This window comes from Rhinolophus sinicus, chromosome 15, assembly GCF_057876585.1.
Source record: "Rhinolophus sinicus isolate RSI-liver-muscle chromosome 15, RSI-T2T, whole genome shotgun sequence".
Taxonomy (NCBI): domain Eukaryota; kingdom Metazoa; phylum Chordata; class Mammalia; order Chiroptera; family Rhinolophidae; genus Rhinolophus; species Rhinolophus sinicus.
The window spans coordinates 129,655,574-129,679,489 of record NC_142515.1 but is presented as its reverse complement, the minus strand read 5'-3'; the positions used below and the strand labels follow the sequence as shown (position 1 = coordinate 129,679,489).

At 37.0% G+C, this 23,916-nt stretch overlaps 2 protein-coding genes across 5 annotated transcripts in view; both read right to left on the bottom strand.

The window, feature by feature from the left end:
- BBS7 (Bardet-Biedl syndrome 7) overlaps window positions 1-5,877 on the bottom strand; it is a 34,411-nt gene extending 28,534 nt beyond the window's left edge. Inside the window, exons 1-3 of one of the 2 annotated variants that reach the window (XR_012498235.2) lie at window positions 5,660-5,877; window positions 4,015-4,080; window positions 978-1,040 (exon numbers count right to left, since the gene is read on the bottom strand). Coding sequence is in view for 1 of the 2 variants with exons in the window: in XM_019741399.3 (XP_019596958.3) it covers window positions 978-1,040; window positions 4,015-4,080; window positions 5,660-5,695 (165 nt within the window). In the remaining variant the exon portion in view is untranslated. The remainder of the gene's footprint in view (window positions 1-977; window positions 1,041-4,014; window positions 4,081-5,659) is intronic. The other variant, XM_019741399.3, reaches the window with a different exon arrangement.
- A 2,571-nt stretch (window positions 5,878-8,448) lies between these two features.
- Window positions 8,449-23,916, bottom strand: part of TRPC3 (transient receptor potential cation channel subfamily C member 3) — a 60,934-nt gene continuing 45,466 nt past the window's right edge. Inside the window, exons 10-13 of one of the 3 annotated variants that reach the window (XM_019741417.3) lie at window positions 22,742-22,789; window positions 20,961-21,044; window positions 12,753-12,828; window positions 8,449-10,057 (exon numbers count right to left, since the gene is read on the bottom strand). In XM_019741417.3, the coding sequence (XP_019596976.3) occupies window positions 9,915-10,057; window positions 12,753-12,828; window positions 20,961-21,044; window positions 22,742-22,789 (351 nt within the window). In that variant the 3' untranslated portion in view covers window positions 8,449-9,914. The remainder of the gene's footprint in view (window positions 10,058-12,752; window positions 12,829-20,960; window positions 21,045-22,741; window positions 22,790-23,916) is intronic. The other 2 variants (XM_019741418.3, XM_019741419.3) reach the window with 2 other exon arrangements.

The following is a 23,916-nucleotide window of genomic DNA, read 5'->3' as shown; positions in this document are numbered from 1 at the left end:
TTCTTTACAGTTTTTATAAGTTTTGGTGGTGTAAATAAATGTCTATAGAATTTTCTGGAAACCTGAATGTTTCACTTAATATTTCTCTATTTAATGGAAAACATTTGTATCATCAATTTCTTTCTGGTTATTTTCCATTTTATTACTGGCATCAGATTCTTCCCTTCCCCCCACGACTTTATACACAGAGAGCAAAATATCTAAGAGGACATGTGAATAATGGAAACATTGAGTTTCTGATAATTTTCGCCATCTTCATCTTTTTGTAAATTCCATATAAGGTATAATAAATATAAGAGTTCACATCTCACCCCCATCACGTAAACTATGGTCTGTGACTATGATGACATACTCATCACTTCCCTGATTAGGTTACATTAAATGGCAAAGGTGATGGGATAGTAACTTCTATGATGTTATGTGTTGTTATGTTGTGATGTGATGTGATGTGATGCTATGACTCCATCTTAGACTGGACAGATTTGCTTGTTGGTCTGAAGAAGTTAAGTCACCATGTAGTGAGAGGGCCTGTGAGAGGACTATATAGCAGGGAACTGTGGGGGCCTCAAGATGCTGAGAGCAAGTCCTGGCTTACAGACAGCAATAAAGAGGGGGCTTCAGTCCTACAACAGTAGAGAACAACCATGTCAGCCTGGAAAAGGACTGCGAGCTCCTGAAAGGAATAGAGCCTGGCTGATATCTACACTGAAGCCATGACGTGTGCTATTTTAAGCCCCTAAATTTGAGGTACTTTGTTACACAGCATAAGAAACTAATAAACCACCCTAGACTGTCAAAGGTGTTTTACAAATAACTGACAAATGACTCTTGGGCTGTCGTCTCATACTTCATAGAACTACTTCCCTCAAAACCCACTTTTAATAGTGTTTTAGAGAATTTTTAACCTAGGATTATTCAATAAGTAGTGCTTTTCTTTTAAAATCTTTTCTCCTCCTAAAACTAAAACCCATACATACCACTGCTTCTCCTTTCTTCATACCAAAGCACGTAACTACACCATTATGATCACCAATAACTACCTGTAATAGAGTGAAGAGAATCTAAAATTACTATTATCATGCACTATTAACTATAAATGAAGAAAACAAGATTCTCAATATATAAATTATGATTTTTAAAAGCAAAGATTAAAAAATCTAGGAAAGACAGCCCTACAAAAAAACAATCCTCCAAAGAATTACAGAAAAGCGTCAAAGAAAAGGTCATGGAGAGTCGCTATGGAAGTAGATGGCCATATGTTCTGTTCCTACAATGTAAACAGCACAAGATACTAGGGACAGAAACGCCAAGGCGAATAGAGGGGATGTAATTTTTTTTTCTTAACGGGAGCATAAGAATATTTTAAGATTGATTTTTAAAAGAGATTATCAAATAAGGTTGTGACTGACCTATTTGATATTTTTTAAACCTTTTTAATGGAAAAATTTTAACATGCAAAAGTAGACAGATTATAATGAATTCCCATGTATCCATCACTCAGTTTCAACAATTATCAATTACCCAATGTGGCCAATGGATTATTCTGAATAAATATAGAGCGATATTTTAACATTTCTTTCTCAGAAATTGATAATCAAGACAAAAGATAAGAACCAGAAAACAACTACCTTTGATCTAACATATGCACAATGTACATATGTAGGGCTATATGTATGTGTATAAATAGTAAATAAAGCCACACATCCCAAGAATCAAGCACAGAGGAAGAATAGAAAATTGGCCAAGTATTAGGATATAAAACAAGTCTCACATATCAAAAAGTTGGTACTGCGCAGATTCTGTTTTTAGGCCACTGATTTTTAACTTCCTGTATTACCTTTGTGTATTTGATGAAAGCTGTGGACTTTCTCCCTAGAACAGTGAACATTCACAAATAATTATGTTCATATTTTAAGGATATTTATGGATCTTTGGTACTGGCAGAGATTTCTTTTCAGATGAAAAAATACACAAGAATAGTTAAGGTTTTGATTTTCTGACAATACATTTATCCAATAATTTATAAAACAATAAGGTATTACAGGGATTTCCAAAGTGTAGTTCCTAGACTCCTGGAATTCAATGAGAACCTTTTAGAGAATCTGCCTGGTCAACACTATTTTCTAAGTCTTCATTTTCCCCTTTCACTAGGTTGATATTTGCAATGACAGTACAGAAGTAATGGTGGGTAAAATTAGGGTGTTTGACAAGAAACTGAACAATGACACCAAGCTATACCAGTAATCTGTAATCTTCTTCACCATTTGAGAAAAAATAAAAAAATCTAGCTTCACATAAGAATATCCTTAATGAAGCAATAAAAATTTATTAATCTTATTAAATCTTGACCCTTGAATACATGTCTTTTTAATATTTAGTGTGAGAAAATAGGAAGCATGCATTAAACACTTCTGCTGCATACCAAAACAGTCCTAACGAAAAGTACTTGTGTAAATATTTGAGTTACGAGGTGAACTATCCACTTTTTCAAGAAACACCATTTTTAAGAACAAAGGAACAACCAACAACTGTTGCTATTAACACATGGGTATTTCCTGATTTTTTTTTTAAAAAATTGAAGGTGAGTTTGTTATTTCAAAAGAAAATAACTGACAGTGTTTGCTACAAATGGTAGAGTCAGAGCTTTCAAGTGAAAATCAGTACTTTGGAAAGTCTTGTATCTGCTACTGTGAGACGAACAGCTTCTCAATACATAACTTTTCTGATGAGACCAGAAGTAATATTAACAAATGTGCTATGCTTGATATTATATAATAAAATGTGTCAACATTTGGAAGATATGTATAACTCAAATGAACCAATAATCTCAAATGAACATCACAGGATGTTATAAATTCATGCATGGGTAAAAGATCCATTCAAAGTACAAGACAGACCAATGGATTTTAATGTAACAAATTATGAAAAGTTAATCAATATGGTTTCAGATTCCACATTGCACCCAATATTTAAGATACTACCACTTGTCTAGTATAGATGTAGTATCAAATATGAAGAGCCATAATTATTTGGAAAAGCCATTTAAATATTCCTATTTTTAACTATGTATCTGTGTAAGCTAGATTTTTTTCATATACTTCAACCAAAACAACACATAAGAGCAGACTGACATGAAAACAGATATGAGAATCCAGGTACCTTTGCTTATGCCAGACTAAAGAAAATGTACCACAGTGCTGCTATTCTCACTAAATTCTTTTTTTGTTTTTGAAAATATTTTCATAAAAATATTATGCAAACATGTAATAGGCCTATTAGTTTTTTAAACTAGAATAATAAAGAAAACATTTTTTAGCTTGAATTTTAATACAGTAAGACTTGATAGATATATCTACATAAACAAAAGTTCTTTGGAACCCTCAATAATTTAAGAGTGTGAAAGGGTCCTGAGACCTAACAGAGATATGCTGATCTAGTAGAGTGAATAAATGACAATCAGAAATCTATTGATTTAGCTTGAAAAAAATGTTAATATATCAGGACACTGTATTTATTTTGCAGCTATTAAAAATATCCTACTAGTCTACTATAAAATTGTAATTGTCATGTCTCATAGAATCAGTATTTTTATAAAAATAATCAAATCAGTATTGCTAAATACAAAGTTCAACATCAAAATATGTACTCTTAAAATACAATAATGTCTCAAAAAAACATTTTCTCTATATTCAGTTGTGTCTTACATTTCTTCTTTCATATACACAACCTGGTGCATACAAGTATACACAGAGTAAATTATTTCCAGAAAATGGAATATGGTTTTAACAAGTTTGTTTATACTATTTACTAACTGTACACAATAATTATAGTGTTCAAGAAAATGACTGTTTGTAAATGTCCCTTGGCATGCCAACCTCTGTTCAAATTAAAGAAATTCATTTCCATTTTAACATTTGCATTTTAAAAAGAATAACTTACCAATAAAGAAGGAAATATAAACTTCTCCTCTGTCAAAGCTAAGGAGATGTGGAGAAATCAGTATCTCTACAGTACCTTTTGTGTAGCTCTATGTCTTGAAGCAGGAAGTAGCTTCATGGTCTTCGGAGAGGTCACTCCCACCTAAGGAAACACACCAGCCACTTATTGAATGTTTTCTCATATACTGTAATCTGAGTTTTACCTCAGAGATTTAAAGGTCCAGCAGATTCAGATTATAGAGTCTTTTTATTGCAATAATTAGTGATATGAAATAATTATCAGTGATGAATTTATTATCTAATGAAATATGCCACGAAAGTCAGGATACAGGAAACAACCAAAAATAGTAAAATTTACGCTTGTCAAAATTTATGTTGTCAAGCCAAAAAAAATTATTTGACATTACTGGCAGGATACTTCACAAAAAAAATATTTCCAGAAGACTTCTTTTACAACTTCATATAGCTGTTAGTTTTTGTAAAGTGATTTAAAATCTTTGGAAATAGAGAAATTATTAAAAATGCAACAAAGAAAAATTTTTTGCTAAAATACCAAACATGCTCATGGCAATGACATCCAGTAAAACTGATGATGAAGATTACTCTACAAAAGGTACAGAAGATGAAAACAGCATGGCTTTTTCGGCAGGGAATTATCACTAGCAGTGCATAGTTAGGGGAGGAAGATGGGAGACAAGTTGGAGAAAACAACAGACCGTGAAAGAATTTACATATAGTATATATCCATAATGTTATTCTGTAATCCAGTAGTAGTATTCAAGTTGAAACTAAGATTTGCATTTTGAAACAGCAATCTAGCAGGTGATGTGAAGGATGCTTGGAGGGAGGTGAAGCTGGAGCTAGGAGCTCAGTCAGGAGGCTATTTCCATTATCCAAGCAAGAGAAGACGACAACCTGAATTGGGGGTAATGCAGTTGGAGAAAACGGGACAGATTCAAGAAGTATTGAAGAAATAACTGCAGCAGTTGAATAGGGAAAACTTTAAGGTGGGAAGTGCTTAGCGTAACTCCCGCGGAACTTGACCGGGCAAACATTTGTACCATTAGCCAAAACAGGATTACTGAAAAAAGAGGCGATGGCGACGAGAAAGTCTAGGGCGGAAATACTGAGAGGCAGGGTGGTGTAACAGAGAGACCACCAGCTCTGGAGTCTGGGACTTGGTTTCAAACCAGCAACTCCATCCTTTCTCGCTAATTAAGCAAATTGCCTTCGCTGAGCCCCTGGATCATCATCATCTATCATACGAGCTGAGAGAATTTTTATGAGGATTAAATATTTATGGGTATTCAACTCTCAGCATAAACTAGATGCTCACTAAACGGCTGTTGCTTTTGTTACGGCCTGGCTGGTGAGGTGCAGCTCACAGTAAGAACTAAGAGGCGCTCGGGAGAGCGGCCTGGGTAGAGACGGATTCCCCGGGAGCGGCAGCCGGGAGCAGCGGCCCCCGGGGAGGACTCCAGGGTCGCGTCAGGACGCACGGGCGCCAGCACCGCGAGGACGTGCCGCTTCTTTCCAAGTCCCCGTGGACCGTCACGGAGAGCTGGACCTGTCCGTGAGGAGGGCCACCGGAGGGCAGCTGCCAGCCCCCACTTCGCCGCCGCACCCGTTCAGGGCGACCCGGACGGACGTCAGTGGAAAGACCGAATCTTCTCAGGGAGCGGGTCTCACCCGCGCGGCGACCGCCCCCCCCTCGGGTTTACCTGTAAGTAATCCGCTCGGTTTAAATTCAGATCCATGACGGCGACACGGACGCCCTGGGCGTCGCCGGGCCGGGAGGGACAGGCTGCCGGACCTCAGGCCTCTGAGGTGAAACAGCTCACGTCCCCCCAGACGAGCGACCCCAGCTCCAGGTACCTCAGCGGAGATGCAAACGCCTAGCGTCAAGGCAGCGATTTCGGCGTGACGTCAATACGTTCACGCGAGTGGGCCCCGGACGAAAGTGAAGCCCCGCCCCTCTCCCGACGGACCGCCCACTGGCGTAACCTCTCCAATCAGAGGCGGAGAGGGACTGAGGACAAGGTCCAGGTGACTGGGGGAGGGTTGTTTCCAGGGAGACCGGAGACGCAGCCTTGGCTCCACCCGCACCGCCGCCCAGAGCCACACCTCTAAGTCTTTTTGGATGTAAAGGATTGATGTGAAGCCCGGGTAGATTCGGACCTATTTCTCTGACACTGGAAAGGGTCCCTCAAAGAATTAAGTTCCACCGTTCTAGGCGTTAGTTTACAGCAGCAGTTCTCAAACTTTGGCCTAAGGACCCCTTTACAAAACTCTTACAAACTATTGAGAGGATACCAAAGACCTTAGGTTTATATGAATTATTTGTTATTTCCATATTCGAAATTAGAACTGAAAATTTAAAAAATATATTGGAAAAAAACTCATTACACATTTTAATGAAAATAACTATTTTTAAAATAAAAAAACTAAAGAGACTAGCATTGTTTGCAAATCTATTTACTATCCATCTGAATAGTAAAAGGGAGTCCCAGATCTACTTCTGCGTTCAATATATTGGTGTATGTGTAGATTATTTGTAAGTATATGAAAGAAACTTGGTCCAAACTCAACAAGTGGTAGTTTGAAAAGTTAGTTGCAATGTGGAATGCGGCTTCATTACACAACATCAAAAAAAATCTCATTTGTTCATATCACCACGGATTTCATCAGAAAAGATTTGTAGTATTGGAAAGCTGTCAACCTCAGATGGTGCATACAAATTTTGCGAACATATAATTTGTGCTTAAAGACTCAAATTTTAAGCATTGGCAACACTGTCAATTGTTTCATTGAAATGATAGGTTCCCTGCTTGAATTTACAAGGAAGTGAATAAATACCCAACTCTGAATAATCATAATTTTTCAGTTGTGCTTTCAAAACATAAACAAAAACAAAAAACATGTGTTCCATGCGAAAAGCAACGAGTTGAGTTAGCAACTCAAAAAATGATTACACAAATGCTCTTCCTTGAGACAACTAATATGCGTCAGTACTTACTAGTAATGCTTTATGCATACTTCCAATATCAGAGAATATTTAAAAAGACATGTACTCAAGAGTGAAGGCTTAAAATTTACAATTTTTACTGCTTCATAATGAACGTTTTTATATGAAACTTTGTTTTCCTGCCAATGTGCGCATAAAGAATACAGCGACTACTACAGTTTGAAGCCACTGCTTTGATTCATGCTTAAGTACCCGCAGTATTAATCACCATGCCTTTTGTACCATCAGTGCAAATGTCAACACAATGAAAAACACAAAAACATCTTAGTGTTATGAAAATAGTTTCAAAATCAGAGCCCCTGAAAAGGCCTCAGGGACCTTCAGACTACTGCTGGCCTATGGTGACTCAGGATCTGACCAAGAGCTCAAAGTCCTTCATTCCTGTCATCAATCTTTAGTGTACACTTCTGCCTACAGAAATACTACAGGTGAATAAGATACTGGCCTGTTGCTGATTTCTGTGGTCTACTAGGGGAGAGGTCACAAACGATTGTGAATCAAAAATTAAACCCCTGAGAAGAGGTGCTTTTTAGAAAGAGCAATTATTTCCTACAGAGGGATCTGAGGTTTTGCCTAGGTCCCAGGGTGTTCCAGAAAAATTATTTTTCTGAGGCTAAAATAACTATGTTAAATTAGACAATAATGCCTTGAGCTGGGTTAGCCATATAGCACTTTGAGGAAAATATGTGTTAATTTAGACTCAATAAAAATAGATACATTTTTAGAAATTGAAAAATAGCCACAAAGGAGATAGCGTAAAATAGAATTTTATAGAATATTATAGAATTTAGGGGGTTGGAAGGTGTATTAGATAGAAAGGGCCACCATAACAAAGTACCACAAGTTGGGTGGTTTAAACAAGACATTTATTTTCTTACAGGATCTCACAGGCTAGGAGTACCAATCAAGGTGTCAGCAGGGAACCAAACCAATCTTCTGAGGCCTCTCTCCTGAGACATCTTCAACCTGTGTCTTCACAGGGGCTTCCCTCTGTGTCTGTGTACTAATCTCTTCTGATAAGCACATTTGTCACAGAGGAGTAAGCCTTGCCCTAATCTCATTTTAATTTAGTTATCTCTTTAAAGACTCTATCTTCAAATACAGTAATATTCTGAGGCATTAGGGGGTTAGGACTTCAACATATGAATTTAGGGGGTGACATAGTTTAGCCCATAACAGAGAAGAACTTGTCTGATCTGTGTTGAGAATTCTACAGTTGTGGGAGGTACGGAATTAAAAAAAAAAAATGCTATGAGCTTAATCTTCATTCAAGACTCAAAGGATCCTAGGCTGAATGTCCCCAGCTGAATCAGACACTTTTCCATTCAACATTTTCCCAACCCCCAATTAGAGACCTCATTAAATATTCCATTCCACAGCTATTAACAAACAGTCCGCACTTGGGATATTAGAAAGTACTGAAAGACTGAAAGTACTGTCTATTATGCAAACTCCGTATCTTTAGTGTTTTAATAGAGTAACATAACAATGAAAAAATTCAATATTTTATTCATTTCTGAGGCATAACATAAAATACATAAAGTTTCAAAACTGTTTAAGACAAAGTACTATTAGAATAGCACAAAAGTTAATGAAATAGTCTAAAGTAGCAAAAATGTATAAAGTTCTTTTTTTAAACTTAATTGTTTTAAGTCCCAAAATGTAGAAATTAAGAAATCATCTTTACAAAGCTTTATGTAGTTCCATTTAATGTTCCTTTTTTGTCTTCATGTGTGAGGATAATGATTTTTAAAGTATCGTGTATTTAATTGGTGGTTAGGGCCTATGAAACTATCTTTGAGGTGTGATCACAATGGCTATTCCTGTAGGACTAGACAGGAACAGACTTAAGAGAATCAGGATGTTAAGCGTAACTCTATGAGACATTACTTAAATGTCCATCATTTTAAGTAAGAGAGGCCTTAAAGGGAAATGGAACATACCTGGTGGTACTTGGACATACCTTTTCAGGTACACAGCCACTGCTCTTCCCTATTTCTTCCCATAAGCACACCCTCCAAAACTCCGAATGGAGTGAATGAGCAAGACAGGAAGTCAGTTGTTGATATCTTAGCATTAAAGCATCACAGGCAGAGATTAGGAGGTTAAAACAAAATAACAGCGCTAAGTAACCCCCAGCCTTAAAAAAATTCATCACCCCTATGACTAAATTCACATGACTGAAAAAACAAGAAACGGAAATCTAAGACAGAAAGCAAACAACATGTATTTTAGAAAAATCTTTAATGTGTTGTTTTGAACAATTCTATGAAACTTAAATATGTAATGTAATCATATTTTCTATTAACCCATTTCATTGTTAAATTCTTCCTTTGGGGCTCAAAAGTTCTGGGATTATCAGTGATGCCAAAAAATTCTAAGAAAATCTGACCAAGTCATAGCTGCTTGTGAAATGTTTTCAGTTTTTTGTTTTTAAAAAATCCCTTCAGCACTTTTACAAGAGGTGTGCTACATAGTGACAGCCTTTTTATTTGTTTTTGTATTTTGTTGGCAGTTCCGTTCATTTGGTTTCAACAACATTTACTGAGCACCTACTATGTACCAGGCACTGTACTAGATGCTGGAGACACAAAGATAAATATGACATGGTGCCTGTCCCCAAGGAGCCTACAGTTTCTTGGCAGCCAACAGGTAGTGCAAAGACGGAGGAAAGCTTACTCTAAAATGGACAAAAATGTCAGTAATGTAGTAATATTGGGCCTTAAATATGACGGTGTGTCACTGTTCGTGATGTCAAGGCAGACAATTAAAATGAAGACCATTTGCATGTGATAACACAGGAAAATCATTAAGACCTAACTTTTAAAGATTCACATGATAAAGGTAGTTAATACTAAAAATTTACACCATAGTTTTTCAAGTATTTCATACTTAGAAATATTATTGCCCACATTTGTGCTCTAGTCCAAGCCATGTTCTGGGTGATGGGGTCATTCACATCTCAGCACGCTGGGGCTCAGCTTCTCGCTGAGCTTATGAATTAGAGCGGCTAATTCCTCAGTCGCTTGGCCCTTGTCCTCCAGAAGTTCATAGCGAAGGCTGGAGATATCTTGCTTGATTTCTTTTAATTCACCTGTAGTATTTGGATTAAAAATACACACAATTGGCAATCTGCTCTTTGGACTTAGAAAAGAACAGAATACAATTTATACGATATGAATACATTTACCTCATAAGGTCTCCAAGGTATTTTAGATTTTTTCCTTGAAAATGTTTAGTCTTTAAAAATATACTGACCTTTGAAAAAAGCTATAAAAATAGTGCAGCTAAGTTCTTAATAGTAAAACTCAGCTGAAGTTGTCGTCCTGTGGCTCGGCCAATGGGAGCAGTCTAGCACAGGGTGATTTCTCTGTTAACTGATCTACAACCAGGGGACGTCCTTTCTGTCTATAGGGAGCCCCTTGGGTTCCCCCAGCCTGAAGAGCTGACACCTACACAGATCATCGTCCTTGTTAGGATCTCTTCCATCTGGCTGGTCCTGAATTATATCCTTTTACAATAAACCAGTGATCTAGTATGATGTTTCTCTGAATTCTGTTCTAGAAAATTAAGACAACCCAATGAGGGGGTTGTGGGAACCTCTGATTTAGAGCCAGTCTGTCAGAAGGACAAGTGACAACCTGGACTTAACAATTGGCATTCTGAGTCAGAGAGGTTGTTGGAACCTCTCATCTGTGGCTAGTTGGTCAAAAGCACCAACTAGACTTGAGTCTGGCGCCTGAAATATGTATGTTGGGGGGAGAGGGACGGGTGGGGCAGTCTTGTCGGACTAAACCCTTAACCTATGGAATCTGATGCTATCTCCAGGTAGATGGTATCAGAATTGAGTTGAATTCTCAGATACCCTGCTGGTGTCCTGCGAGTGGTTTGTTGGGTGGGGGACCTGCCCCGCCACGATGGAATTGGGGTCTAGGAACCCAGTTTAAGATGGGATACCACTGGCTATGTGGACATACACAGGAGTCGCCATAGGAGACTTTTGGCTATTAAAACATAACTGTTTCCATAATTGTGTTTGGCAGTATTTTGAGCATATGTAGACTGTAATTAAAAACTGGATTCTCTTATAAATAATTGCAATGTAGATAAGCCATTGACCCTGAAAGGTTAATTTTGGAGCAGGAATTTACCTTAAATCTAAGAAATGATTCTTCAAATCATTGGCACTTTAACAGCTTTTTATGATAAAATAATCACATGTAAAACATCCCTTTAATGATATGTCCTGGTATCTTTATGATGTTTTAAAATATATTTACTATGTTCTTTTATTAAAGTCAGAATCTTTTTATTTTTAAGGAATTCTAACTCTCCCTTAGAATACATACAAAACATTTGCAAATTGCTTTTGTGGCAAAAAAAAAGTGCTTCTTCCATTTGCATATGGCAATGTAGAGGGAATAAACTGATCTAATTTGAAGTCACAAGGTCAGTTTTGTGGCAGAAATGGATTCAAATACCATTCGGTATCATATTTGGACCGTAAGCCCAGTGGACGCCCTTTCACCTCCGTAGTACCGCATCCTTCTTCCTTGGTTTTGAGTTATAGAGAGACTGAATACTCAGTATCATATTTAATCTGCCAACACAGGGAACACAAATTACTCAACCTCTTGGAACTCTCGTTTCTTCACTTATTAAACGAGGTTACAATATATGATATTTTCTTATTTAGAACTTTGTTCAAAATGCCAAATTCTCATTAATTCAATTTCCTCTTTTGTGTAAGGGCTTGGAAGATGGCTCCTTGTTTTTGATGCTGTCATGGCCCCATCACTTACTTAGTTGTTGTTTTGGTTTTTTTCAAGGAGGTTATGGTATAACTGATCAGATTTCCACTTTCTAAACTTCTAAATTTCATTCTTAGAAATATTCCAACCCTGTCGCCTTGCAATTAGTCACCATGATTGGATTTTTGCTGGTCTTCATTCATACATTCATAGATTTCATTTCTACATACACATACCATTGGATTGACTCAAACTTGCAAGGGATTCCTTGCATTAATCAAGTAATGACTGCAAAGCTCATTAATAGTTTCACTGCTGTTTAGCCTTTTCTTCTCTTAACAGATCTAGTAGCATCTCATTTGTGTTGAAAGCTATTGCTTGCATTTTTAGGGCAATTCATTTCTCCAGGTTGATTTCTTTTCAACTCTGGGCTGATTTTTTGGCTTAAAATCCAGTCTTTAATGAACAATTTTTCTAGCTCACACAGATGCCCTGCCTAGGATACACCTGGAAAAACAGACATGTTTAAATAAGGAGCCAAGGAGAAAAATGAAAGGCAAAAGAGAAACTCAGATAAGAAAAATTGGTGAGAGATTTCTTTCAGACAACAAAGTCATGTTTGAAGAAATGTGGATTCTGTCTGAGCCAACCATTATTTTACCTACGTCATTGGAAAAACGTCAACACTCATGTGAACTCGCTGAAACTACCTTATGTAATAGGGGTTTTAAAGCTCCCAGAAAGATGGCAGACTTTATATTCTCTAAGAATCAGGGCATTCTGAGTAGAGATAAATTGTTTCTAATTGATATTTTTAATAGCCGTTTCTTTAAAAAGATAGAATTTTAGAAATGTAACATAAGATTCTCCTGTTAATCTTGGAGGGACCTAAACTGTTATTTGAGATTATTGGACTTTTAAAGTATCCTTTTAAAGTATCGTATTTAATCTGCCAACACAGGAAACTCAAATTACTGAAATTTTCCAAGTTCATTAAATTATTTGTAAAAGGATGTTTTTCAAGTTGGAGATGCTTACCTTCATTCACTTCATCATTCTCTTTGTCTACTTGTGCTTTCAAAACATATCGCTTTATAAGTCTTTTCATTATTTGCTGTTGGGCAAAAAAAAATGATTTTATCACCAATGATACACATAAGTAACCTGGATCCTATTCTCCAAAGAGCCTTACATACCCGTAAAGCAAACAACTCAGGGGAAAGCAATTTTATGTAACTACTTACAGAAGAATTACCCGGGTTTCAGAAGTTAACCCTTTTTCACCTTCTACTGATACTTACTGCATAATTCACAAACATCTCCCCAGCCCCAGGAATGGAAGAAGCTTTTTAAAACATTAAGTGGGAAGATTTCAATTCATGGTTTCTCGATTTTTTTTAAGGTATGTTGACACTACATTATCATCTATAGACACTACCTTATTTCTCACTGTTTAAAAAAATACGATTATATGTTCAACACAGAGAATTTGGAAAATGCAGAGGACAAAAGAAATAAACAAAATGCTCAATTATCCCACCATCCAAAGATAATCACTATTATTTTAGTGTATGTCTGCCCTTCCAATACCTTTTCTTTAAATTTGGTATATATATAAATTACTATATGTGCTCTATTTTATTTTTTTAATATCATATATTTTGTTATATTGTATATTTTTCTCTTGTAGAAATATGTATTGTGAATGTATTTCAATCTAAATAACTGCTCTTACAGGATAATTGTTTATCCATATGGAAAAAATCACACTGGAGCCCCACTTCATACCATGCACACAAGAATTAATTCCACATGCATCTTAAATGTGAAAGACAAAGATTTTAAATCCTTCAAAGGAAAGTATAGGAGAATATATTTATAAATTCAGTGTAGAGCTAGATGTTTTTTAAACAAGGTAAAAATGATAATTGTAATAGAAAAGACTGATAGATTCAACTTCATTACAATTAAAACTTCTATTTATGAAGATACCATAAAGAAAGTGAAAAGGCAAGCCACAAACTGGGAGAAAATACTGGAAATACTTGTAACTGATGACCAATTTGGATCCAAAATATATGAAGAACTTTAATTCAGTACGAAAAACTCAAATAATCCAATAGAAAAATGGGCAAAAGACAGACATTTTACAGAAATGGAACTGTGAATGGTCAACAAGTATATAAAACAATCTCAAAGTCTTTTCTTGGGGAAATACAAATTATAATTAAAAGGAGATACAATTTTACATTTAAAGAGGGGAAAAAATTAATAAATCTTCTAATGCCAAGTATTGGAAAGGATATGGATCAATGGAATTTTTACACTTTATTGGCATGAGTATAAACAGACCACTTTGAAAAATAATTTGGCCTTATCTTTTTCAATTGAACATTCTTTTACCCAGAAAGTCCACTCCTTGGTACAGCACCTAGAGAAACTTCTCACATTTGGACCAAGAGACATAAACAACAATGTTTATAGCAATCTTGTCCAAAATAGCGAAAAAAACAAAAACTGCAAACAATCTAAACAAATATCAACAGAAGAACAAACAAATCATGGTATGGTACGTAATATAATGTCATTGTGTTCACTAATGAAATTAATGACATTAATGAAAAGTAGCCATACACTACAGAATAGATGAATCTTAGGAGCATAAATGTTGAATGAAAAATTCAAGTTGCAGATGTCACGAAGTATGAAGATATTGTTATAAAGCTCAATAACTAGTAAATCTACATAATGCATTTTTAGGATTACCTATATATGCAATAATCTTCTCTTTGAAAAGAAAACCAAAGGAAAAGAATGAGAAACCCACCTAAGGATTATCTCTTAGGTGGTGGCAAGGGTGTGGGCTAGGGAGGGACACCTACATAGAGGCAATGGACAGATAATGTTATCATTCTCAGGCGGGAGGTGGCTTCATAGGTGTGCAGGTAATTATACTTCATAATTTATTATGTGTTATACATATTCTTGTGCCTCCATCAAATATCACATTCAAAAGGTAATAAAGGAAAGAAACAAAGGCCTGAACTAAAATGCAGATATGGTACTCCCCACTTATCCATGGGAGATATTTTGCAAGACACCCAGTGAATGTTTGAACCCTCTAGTAGTACCAAACCCTTTGTCTACTATGTTTCTTCCTATACACACATACCTACGATAAAGTGTAACTTACAAATTAGAGAATTTCATGAATAGAAAATTAATTTTTACCGTGGATTTTAGTAATCTCAGCATATGAGATTATGCGGAGATTATATTATTAAGTGGCGAATTTTTACCTTTTCACATAACGGAAGAACTTTCCGGCTTCTCTTTGGCGTATCCGAATTGCCAGCATCACTACTCTTGTGCATTGGGCCCGTTATAAAGTAAACAGGGTGATGTGAACACAAGCACTGTGATAGAATGACAGTCAGTCTGGTAACCAAGGTGGCTACTAAGTGCCTAATGGGCAGGGAGTGTGTAGAATGTGGAGACTCTGGATGAAGAGATGAGTCATGTCCCAGCTGGGACAGAGTGGGACAGAGTGAGATTTCATCATGCTACTGAGAACTGCCCACAACTTAAAACGTAGGAATTGTTTATTTCTGGAAGTTTCCATTTAATATTTTCAGACCACAATTGACAGTGGGTAACTGAAATCTCGGAAAGTGAAAGCGTGGATAAAGGGTGCTGCTATATAGCACCTACTTCCTCCTCAGCAACCCCATGAGGAGAGCAACTGAGATGTGAGAGGGATCATGAGCTTTTGGGGGAAGGAGGCTATTCTTTCTCCCCTGTGTAGAAGGGAGGGGGTGTCCCCCAGAAGCTAAGGGAAGGGGCAAATCCAAGGCAATCACCCATAAAGATTAGAGGTGCCTAAATGAAAGGGAGCCTGGCATCCTGCTCCCAATGAAATGTCTCTTCCAACTTGCTGACTTGCTCCTGGCAGTTTAGTCAGGGAGCAAAAAGAACAGACAAGAGAGGACCAGCCATTGCATCAACCTGTGCTCCTATTATTTGACAAACACAAATTTCCACTATGCTGGGAGGAAGTCAGTAGTATGCAACAGTGGGAAACGGTAGACTGTCAGCAAACAGGATTGGGGCAATGGGCTATTGTTATGGAAAGGGTGACAATTAGATCCACACCTCAAGTCAGAGCCAGATCTCCAGGTCTGGGAGCTGTGCAAAGGGCAGGCAGCCCACACAGCGAAGACTGAAGTCAAAGGGCTTACTGCCTATGGGTTCTTCCAGGAGTTTTATAATTTCGGGTCTTATATTCAAGTAAGTCCATTTTTGAACTTGTTTTTGTAGCTGGTATAAGATGGGGGTCTAGTTCCATTCTTTCGCATGTAGCTGTCCGGTTTTCCCAACACCATTTATTGAAGAAACTATCTTTTCCCAGTTGTATAGTCTTGCCTCCTTTGTCGTAGATGAATTGACCATATATGTATGGGTTTATTTCTGAGTTCTCTTTTCTGTTCCATTGATCTTTGTGTCTGTTTTCATGCCAGTCCCATGCTGTTTTGATTACTATACCTTTGTAGTATACTATATAGTTCAAAATCAGTGAGTGATGCCTCCAGCTTTGTTCTGCTTTCTCACGATTGCTTTGGCTATTTGGGGTATTTTATGGTTCCTTATAAATTTTAACACCCTCTATAACTTGTGCAGAAGCTGGTCAATCAGCCCTCACTTCTACTTCAGGAGGAATTACTCCATATGTAGGTTCATATTCGGTGTGTCTGTGGGAGGATGTGAGTTGAGGGCCTTCCTACACCTCTGTCTTGGCCTACCTATGTACTTTTAATTCAAATGAACACAGGTATTCATGAGCAGAATTCAATCTTAACTATCTCTCCAAGACTATGTTCTTCAGAAAAAGTTTCCCCAGTTTTTCAAAAAATTCTTTACATATATAAAAAAAATCACCTCAGCGTACTATTAATAGTTAATGTTAATATAAATACTGCCATGGATCAACACATATTTGGAATTCTTCCTCTGTGCCCTTTGTAGCACATTCAAATCTCTGTGTTTGAAGTAATTGTTTTGGAGAGGAAAACACTCATTTGAATGTAAGACAGATAAGGTGACGACCAGATTTTGAAAATCTGGTTAAGTCATATGGCACAGACTGTTGTTAATACGGTGAATAATTAGCTGAGTAACGAGAAAATAATAAAACACTTTTTGTGGGTCTTGTAAACTAATTTTAAAAAATATTTCTTCAGAGATATTTAAAAAATGCTCTGAGCTGTGGTGGCACCAACAATTTTCAGTCACAAGAAGTTTCAATTTGGGAGGGAATTTAGGAATTTCTCTACTTCTTCTAAACCACTCAAAAGCAACAAGGAGAATAGGAAACAGAAAGAAAAAAACAGGAAAAAAAAAAACAATGACTAAACTTCTTTAATGACACTTAGAGACACCCATACCCTTTCTTAGAAAGGTTATAAGAAACAGTCACCTGGGGGTGTGAGGAAATGTCAAAAGTAGACATTCATGGCTCAGAACTTCCCTTTACTGTTTGATATAACGTCTACAGAAGCTTAGATACAGGGTTGAAGAAGAAATTATAGACAAAAGCCGTATTTACCAGGAGTACTCAGTGAGATGCAGAGGGAGAGTCTACCTTGTGAATTGTCCTACAATGCTATTCTTTGACAAGGAAAAATAAAGAAAAAATGAACTCACACGCACAATCTCGTGCCTACAGGAAAATTCCTAATTGCCTGGACTGTGGCCCTGGAATTCTCCAGCCCCACTCCAACCTCTTGAAAGTAGCTGGTCCAAGAAGAACTTACTTCATTCAAAACTGAGTATTCCCAATAGGGTATCTACAGAAGATCTATATTGAGATATTTTAAGAAAAAAAGGATGAAACAAATAGCAAATAAAGAACACTCATCAGAAAAATGTTAAAGCAAAGATAAAAACACATAATGCCATTATTAAAACAAAATTTAAAAAAAATATATACCAATCATGTCTTCGAAATAAAAGCACAAAGAAGTCAAAGAAAATATGGTGCCAAAAGAAGTGATATATAAGTTGGAAAAATCTCAAGAAGGAAAAAACAAACACAGAAATGAAATCAGAAGCAGCACATATGAAGATAGATAGGTATAAAATACACTACAGAAAAAAGGAGACAAAAAGGAGAAATGGATGAAAAATTCAAAAGGAATAGAGAAAAGATGGTAGCTATGGAAGATGGGCATCTGTCTTTTTCTCCTCAGGCATCCAATTGGTATCTTTAAAGAATATACCAAATAATGGAACAGACACAATATTTCAAGATATAATTCAAGAAAATTCCCCAGAAATAAAAGAAGACTTGAATGTACAGATTGAATGGCTACACCATGTGCCAGGAAAAAATTCATATAGATCCACCTACAGAATAATCAATAGCCAGTTATTAGATTTCAATGATAAACAAGGAAAATTTGGGGTTTTCAGGCCAGAACCTCAGGTCAACTATATGAGAAAAACAATCAGGCTGGCCTCAAACTCTTTCTCATAACATTCCATTCTAGGAGCACTGGAGCAAAGTTTACAAATACATGAAGAAATAAAGTCGCATCTAAGAATTTCACAGCTAGTCAATATAGACATACAGAAAACACAAAACAGTTGGGAGCATTAAATAAGTTGGAAAACATAGCTCCTGTGAATTCTTCTCGAACAAACTATGTGAAGACAAACTTCAGCCGACCGAAATGAATAGAAAACTACAGCAAAAAGACCAGTGGTGAATTTTGATTCTGTTTAACCATTGGGCTAAAACTAAAACAAATGTGGGTTATAGTCCCTGAAAAGGTAGTGAAGGGGAGCAGAATATGCCACCCCAAAATATGTCACTGGCATAAGAATTATTTTGAACTGAAGGCGATTAAGAAGCAGAAAATGCAGAAAGAGCTCTATGCCCTCCTCCTGTCAGCCTAAAAGCAGTTTAGAAACTTCCCTTGGTGAAGGTTTTCCCCTTCCCCTCTCCCGCATCAGAAGGAGGGAAAATAAGCATCATCACTGGAGATAGGAAGGGGGTACTGAGATGGGGCTGCACGAACCAGCATTCCTAAAGCAACCCTTAGCTCCCATTAGCTTCCCAGATATTTACCTTCCCATAATTTACCATCCCTAGGAGCCCAAACCTCTTTTCCTTTGTCTGTCACCTCTCCACAAATGAATCTCCCTTTGTTCAGATGGTGTATAAGCCCCACATTCTAAATACCTATTTGAGTTACTCGTAAGTTCAAATAAAAAAATAAACAAGAAAGAATAGGCAGAAAAAGTATGTAAAGTAAGAGTCTTGAAGTAAGGACATGCGTGTGTGTATTTTTTTTTGTTTGATTTTGTTTTAAATCATTATGATTCAAATAATGTGGTTCTACAGCATAGGAAAGCCCATAAATAAATCTAAATAGAAACAGGAATTTAGTAAATGATAAACGCGATATTTCAAATCAATAGAAAAGATAGATTACTCCACACACTCAGCTGTGTAATCATCTGGAAAAACATAAATTTGGATCCTCACCTCACACATTGCATCAAAATATATTCTATGATAATCAAACATTTTCATATAAAAAGTGAAACCATGAAAATACTAAATAAAACATAGGTTAAAAATTTAAAAAATATTCTCATATGGGGGATGATCTTTCTAATTAGGACCCAAAACCCGAAGCTATAAAGATCTGTAAAGTTGGCTACACAAAAATCAAAAAGTTGGGGAAAAACAACCACAAACATTAAAAAGACATACAACAAACTGGGAAAAAAATTTCAATTCTTATCACAGGCTAAGGGCTGATTTTCTTAAAAGAATTAATTAATTCTTAAAATTCCTCTTAGTTTATAGCAAAAAGCCCATCAAGAAAGCCAAATATGCATTGGGTTTTAAGCATATAGAACACTAAACATAAAAAGATGGTCAAGTTCATTAATGATAAAGAATATAAAGTAAAACTACACTGTGATACCATTTCCACGGATCTGGCCAGAATAAAAACCTTTGGTAACACACTGTTGGAAAATTAAAGAAGAAATAGGCATTCTCATACATTTATTTTAAGAATGTGAATTGGCACAAACTCCATCAAAATCAGTTTGATAACTAAAAAATTAGAATGCCCATATACTTTAACCAGACAATGCTATAGATTTGCACATTTCAAATGTCATATATACAAGGTTACTTACAGCAGTATGACAATATTCTGTCTTTTCATCAACAGAACACTGATAAATATAACCATATGATGGAATATAATATAACCATTAAAAAGTAAAGCTTTGGCAATCACTGTGCCAAGTAATTTTGTACAACTTGCTGCTTCTAAGAAAGTCACATGAAGAGGACTAAAGCTATTCGTTGTCATCACCACACATTATAAATTTTTTGATCCTCATTCTTGTGATCTTGAACACTCTAGAAATCTAAAGATTTGATAATCAAAAATGATCAACCATCTGGAAAATAAAGGATTATACTCTCTTCTGAGTTGGAGAACAGTGTTCCAACGTCACATCCAATATCAAAGTGCAAAAGATATTTTGAAGTAGTACTGATGAAACAGTGTAGCCTAAGAATCCATTGAAAAATGGACTGCCTGAAAGATCAATCTGGGCAATGTATCAGAGTATTATTTTCCAAATACACCACATCTCCCACTGCTTTCTCTAGCTCAGGCGATCACATAATGTCCTTTTGAAACTGTGGCAACACTTTGCTTTCAATACAGCAAAGAAATTCTCCTTCCTCAACTAGAAAAACAAAGAACTTGGACTCTGATTTGCAAAATTCTCTGCAAGTAACATTCTATTTTCTCTATTCTATTCTATCCTCAAACCGTGTGTCCCTAAAAATAAGACCAAGCCAGACAATCAGCTCTAATGCGTCTTTTGGAGCAAAAATTAATATAAGTCCGGGTCTAATTTTACTATAATATAAGGCCGGGTCTTATATAATATCATATACAAGACCTGGCCTTATAGTAAAATAAGTCTTATATTGTAGTACTACAAGACCTGGTCTTATATTAATTTTTGCTCCAAAAGAGCATTAGAGCTGATTGTCTGGCTAGGGGTTATTTTGGGGGAAAGACGGTAGTAAATCTGAAGAATCTAAGTCTAGTCATTATCCATGTGCGCGCGCACGCACACACACACACACACACACACACACACACAGAATTACAAACAAAAAAAGAGACATGTCTGATGAATGCTTACCTGATAACGTGTTGGCTGATTGAGAATGCTGTTAAAACTGTGTGATTCAAAAACTCTTGAGTTAGACTGAGTGAAGAGGTTTAACTAGGAAAAAATACAATTAACCTAGTAAATTAGAATACATTCACTTGGAAATCAAAAATATAATCTACTTTCATCTCGATAACATTTCTGGAATCAATATTTCTGTGGAACGTTTTGTGGACATTGAGTTTTATAGGTGATTTAATGTATTTCCAAAGGTAAAAACTAATGTGAGTACAACGCTCATGTGTATCAACATGTTGGCAGGATGTACTGTGACAGGACTGCTTCACTGAAAATATATTTTACTAAGTCGTAAACATAATTGCTCCTGGGGACCCTGTATACTTTATCGAAATGTATTCACAGCACCTACAAGGCCAAGTTCAGAAGCCATGCTACCTGCTCCTGGCCCTACATTCCTCTCCTGCACTGAGCAGAAACACACTACAAGTTCAGATGGCATTACTTAGTATTTTGTAACCCTAAAATATTTGCCCAAATAACACGTTTTCCCAAGTATCTTGACCTTCTTCTGAGCCAGGCTCACAACTTTGGAGAGAACTGGGCTGACGAATTTTGGTAATCTTTTCTTTTCTCTCTTTCTTTTTAAGGTTTAACTTTGAGTAGGTGAAGCAAGAGGTGCACACAATTACCGCCTGCTCTTCAGGGAGAGTGAGCAGGGCCCGCTTCTTATTCGCGGACAAGTTGCTACCTATAAGGTGCGATTCAAAGGCAGGGACCCCTGTCCAAAACCATGTATTAATCCGCCACCTGCCTCCCCACCGTCAAAACTCAGGAAGCTGTGGGTGCTGGGGTCCTCACGATGGTGCGAGGAGAAAAACCCTGACGGGCAAAGTGAACTCTCCCAGGAGCCACTGGGGGTCAGTATGTGACCGCTGACTGAGGTTAGCTGTGTAGGTTAGCACAAAACATTTCTGGAGGCTCCTTCCTTTCTTCTAAAAAAGAAAAATAGAAATAAAACTTCTCCAATTTTTTACTAAATTCAGTTCACAGAGAGTATCTGTGAATATGAGTAACATTAAACAAATTTAAACAGCTCCACACACGATTTAAAAAAATAAAATCAAAATGGCAGTTTCTAACCAGATATTAGAGACTGAGGAAAGCCAAGGAGTTTGGCTCCTGGGAGATCAGAGCCCAGCCTTCCTTCCACTTGCAGCAACCTCTGCGAAAAGCCTTCTTCCTGCTAACGGTGCAATCCAGGCAGGAGGCCGTCTGCTCCCTTCACGTCCCTGATCACAAGCCGTGTTTCCCTTACAGGGTCTAGGTAGTCCCAGGCCACCTGAATGCCCTCTCTGCAACATGACTGTTCATATTTCCCCCTTCCACATGATGACAACATCAGGAATGAAATCAGTTACCCACAGAAAGAGAACATTAAGGTGCAAAGTGCAAGAGCTGTGGTCCCCATGCCTGAGAGGCTTCCTTTTAAAAGAAAGAAGCCTCAGTTAATAAATCTGCAGAGAAAGTCCATGTCAGCAGTAGCAGGAGTTGCCCAAGGTGACAATCAGAGCCCGGCCCCTTTAAGAAACCCTGCAGCTGAAGGTGCAGCCCATGGGGAGGAAGTGTGGCAGGAACCAAGCCAGAGCGCAGCCAGGGGCAGCAGAACCGAGCTAGGCATCTGATGAAAACACCTACCCCGCACTGGCTAGCCCCCGTGAGCTTGCATAAGTGAGTTACTGTAACAGCTTCAGTAGTCTTATCTATAAAATGGGAATAATAGTCATACCTACCTCACAGTGTTGCATGAGGTTCAAATGTACAGCAAAGCACTTTGTAAACTGTGAATGAGGAAGGGCACTGATATTTGTTGAGGCTGGAACTTTAGACATCTCACATCATCCTCTCAAGAACCCTATGAAGTTTTCCCTTTCAGATGAGACAATGAAGGCTCAGAGTGATGAAATCATTTATCCATGGTACTTGCTAATAAGCCATAAGCACCAGAATTCAAACCCAGGTCTAACGCCGAGGCTCTCTTCCTTACATATACTGCTTCTCACTGGGCATATACAAGGTAGTATTTCAAATCATAGCCAATCACTGCCTTGCAACCTAATAGCCTGAAGAGCCCACATCTAGGTCAAACAAATAAAGGTTTGAAAGGCCACCTTCTTAAAGAATGAGATGTCAGGGTATTACAAGTCTTGGAAAGGCACATCTATTTTAAAAAGTGAGAAATGAAATTGTATGAATCCAGTCTTTTTTCCAGCTTCAACTGAGAAAAAATATCTAGCTCTGCTCAGGAAGGCCTGTACTTTATGGAGATAACATTGCTACCTTGTGGCTCCAAGAAGCTATAGACTGTTTTCCCAACTTTAGGCAAAAATTCTATTTTAACCTCACACATTTGCTCCTATCTGCCTCGATTGCTGACATCCGAGGTTCTGCCCATATACTTCTGTCGCCTATACCAATTCTATCCCTGAAAGTTAAGTTCATGATAATCAGGTGTTATCATGAAACTCATCTTCGTTCATAAGGTTGACTCAACCAGCACAACTTATGGACAAACCGTTCTTGGTCATTTATAAAGGGGGCATTTATGGTTACTATTTGACGATACTCTGAGTTCTGTATCCATTTTATAATATTGAAGGAAGCAAAGAGTATTTAGCCCAATAAAGGGTTTCTACAAATAAGAAGAATATGGTAGTGAATTACACATAAAACCAAGTGGAAAATGTGAGATTAAAATTATTCAGCTTCAGAGTAACAGCTGTGAAGCATGGAACACACACAAAAACCCCAAGTGGTTTCTAACAATAATTTTTCTGTTTACTCTTAACAAGTTAAGGAAGTTTTTGTTTGTTTCTAATCTGGTAGTCTACATGACATTCTGACCAAAGGCAAGACATAGACTAAGTGACTTTTTCAGACGTTATGAAGATATTAAGTATTAGTCTAT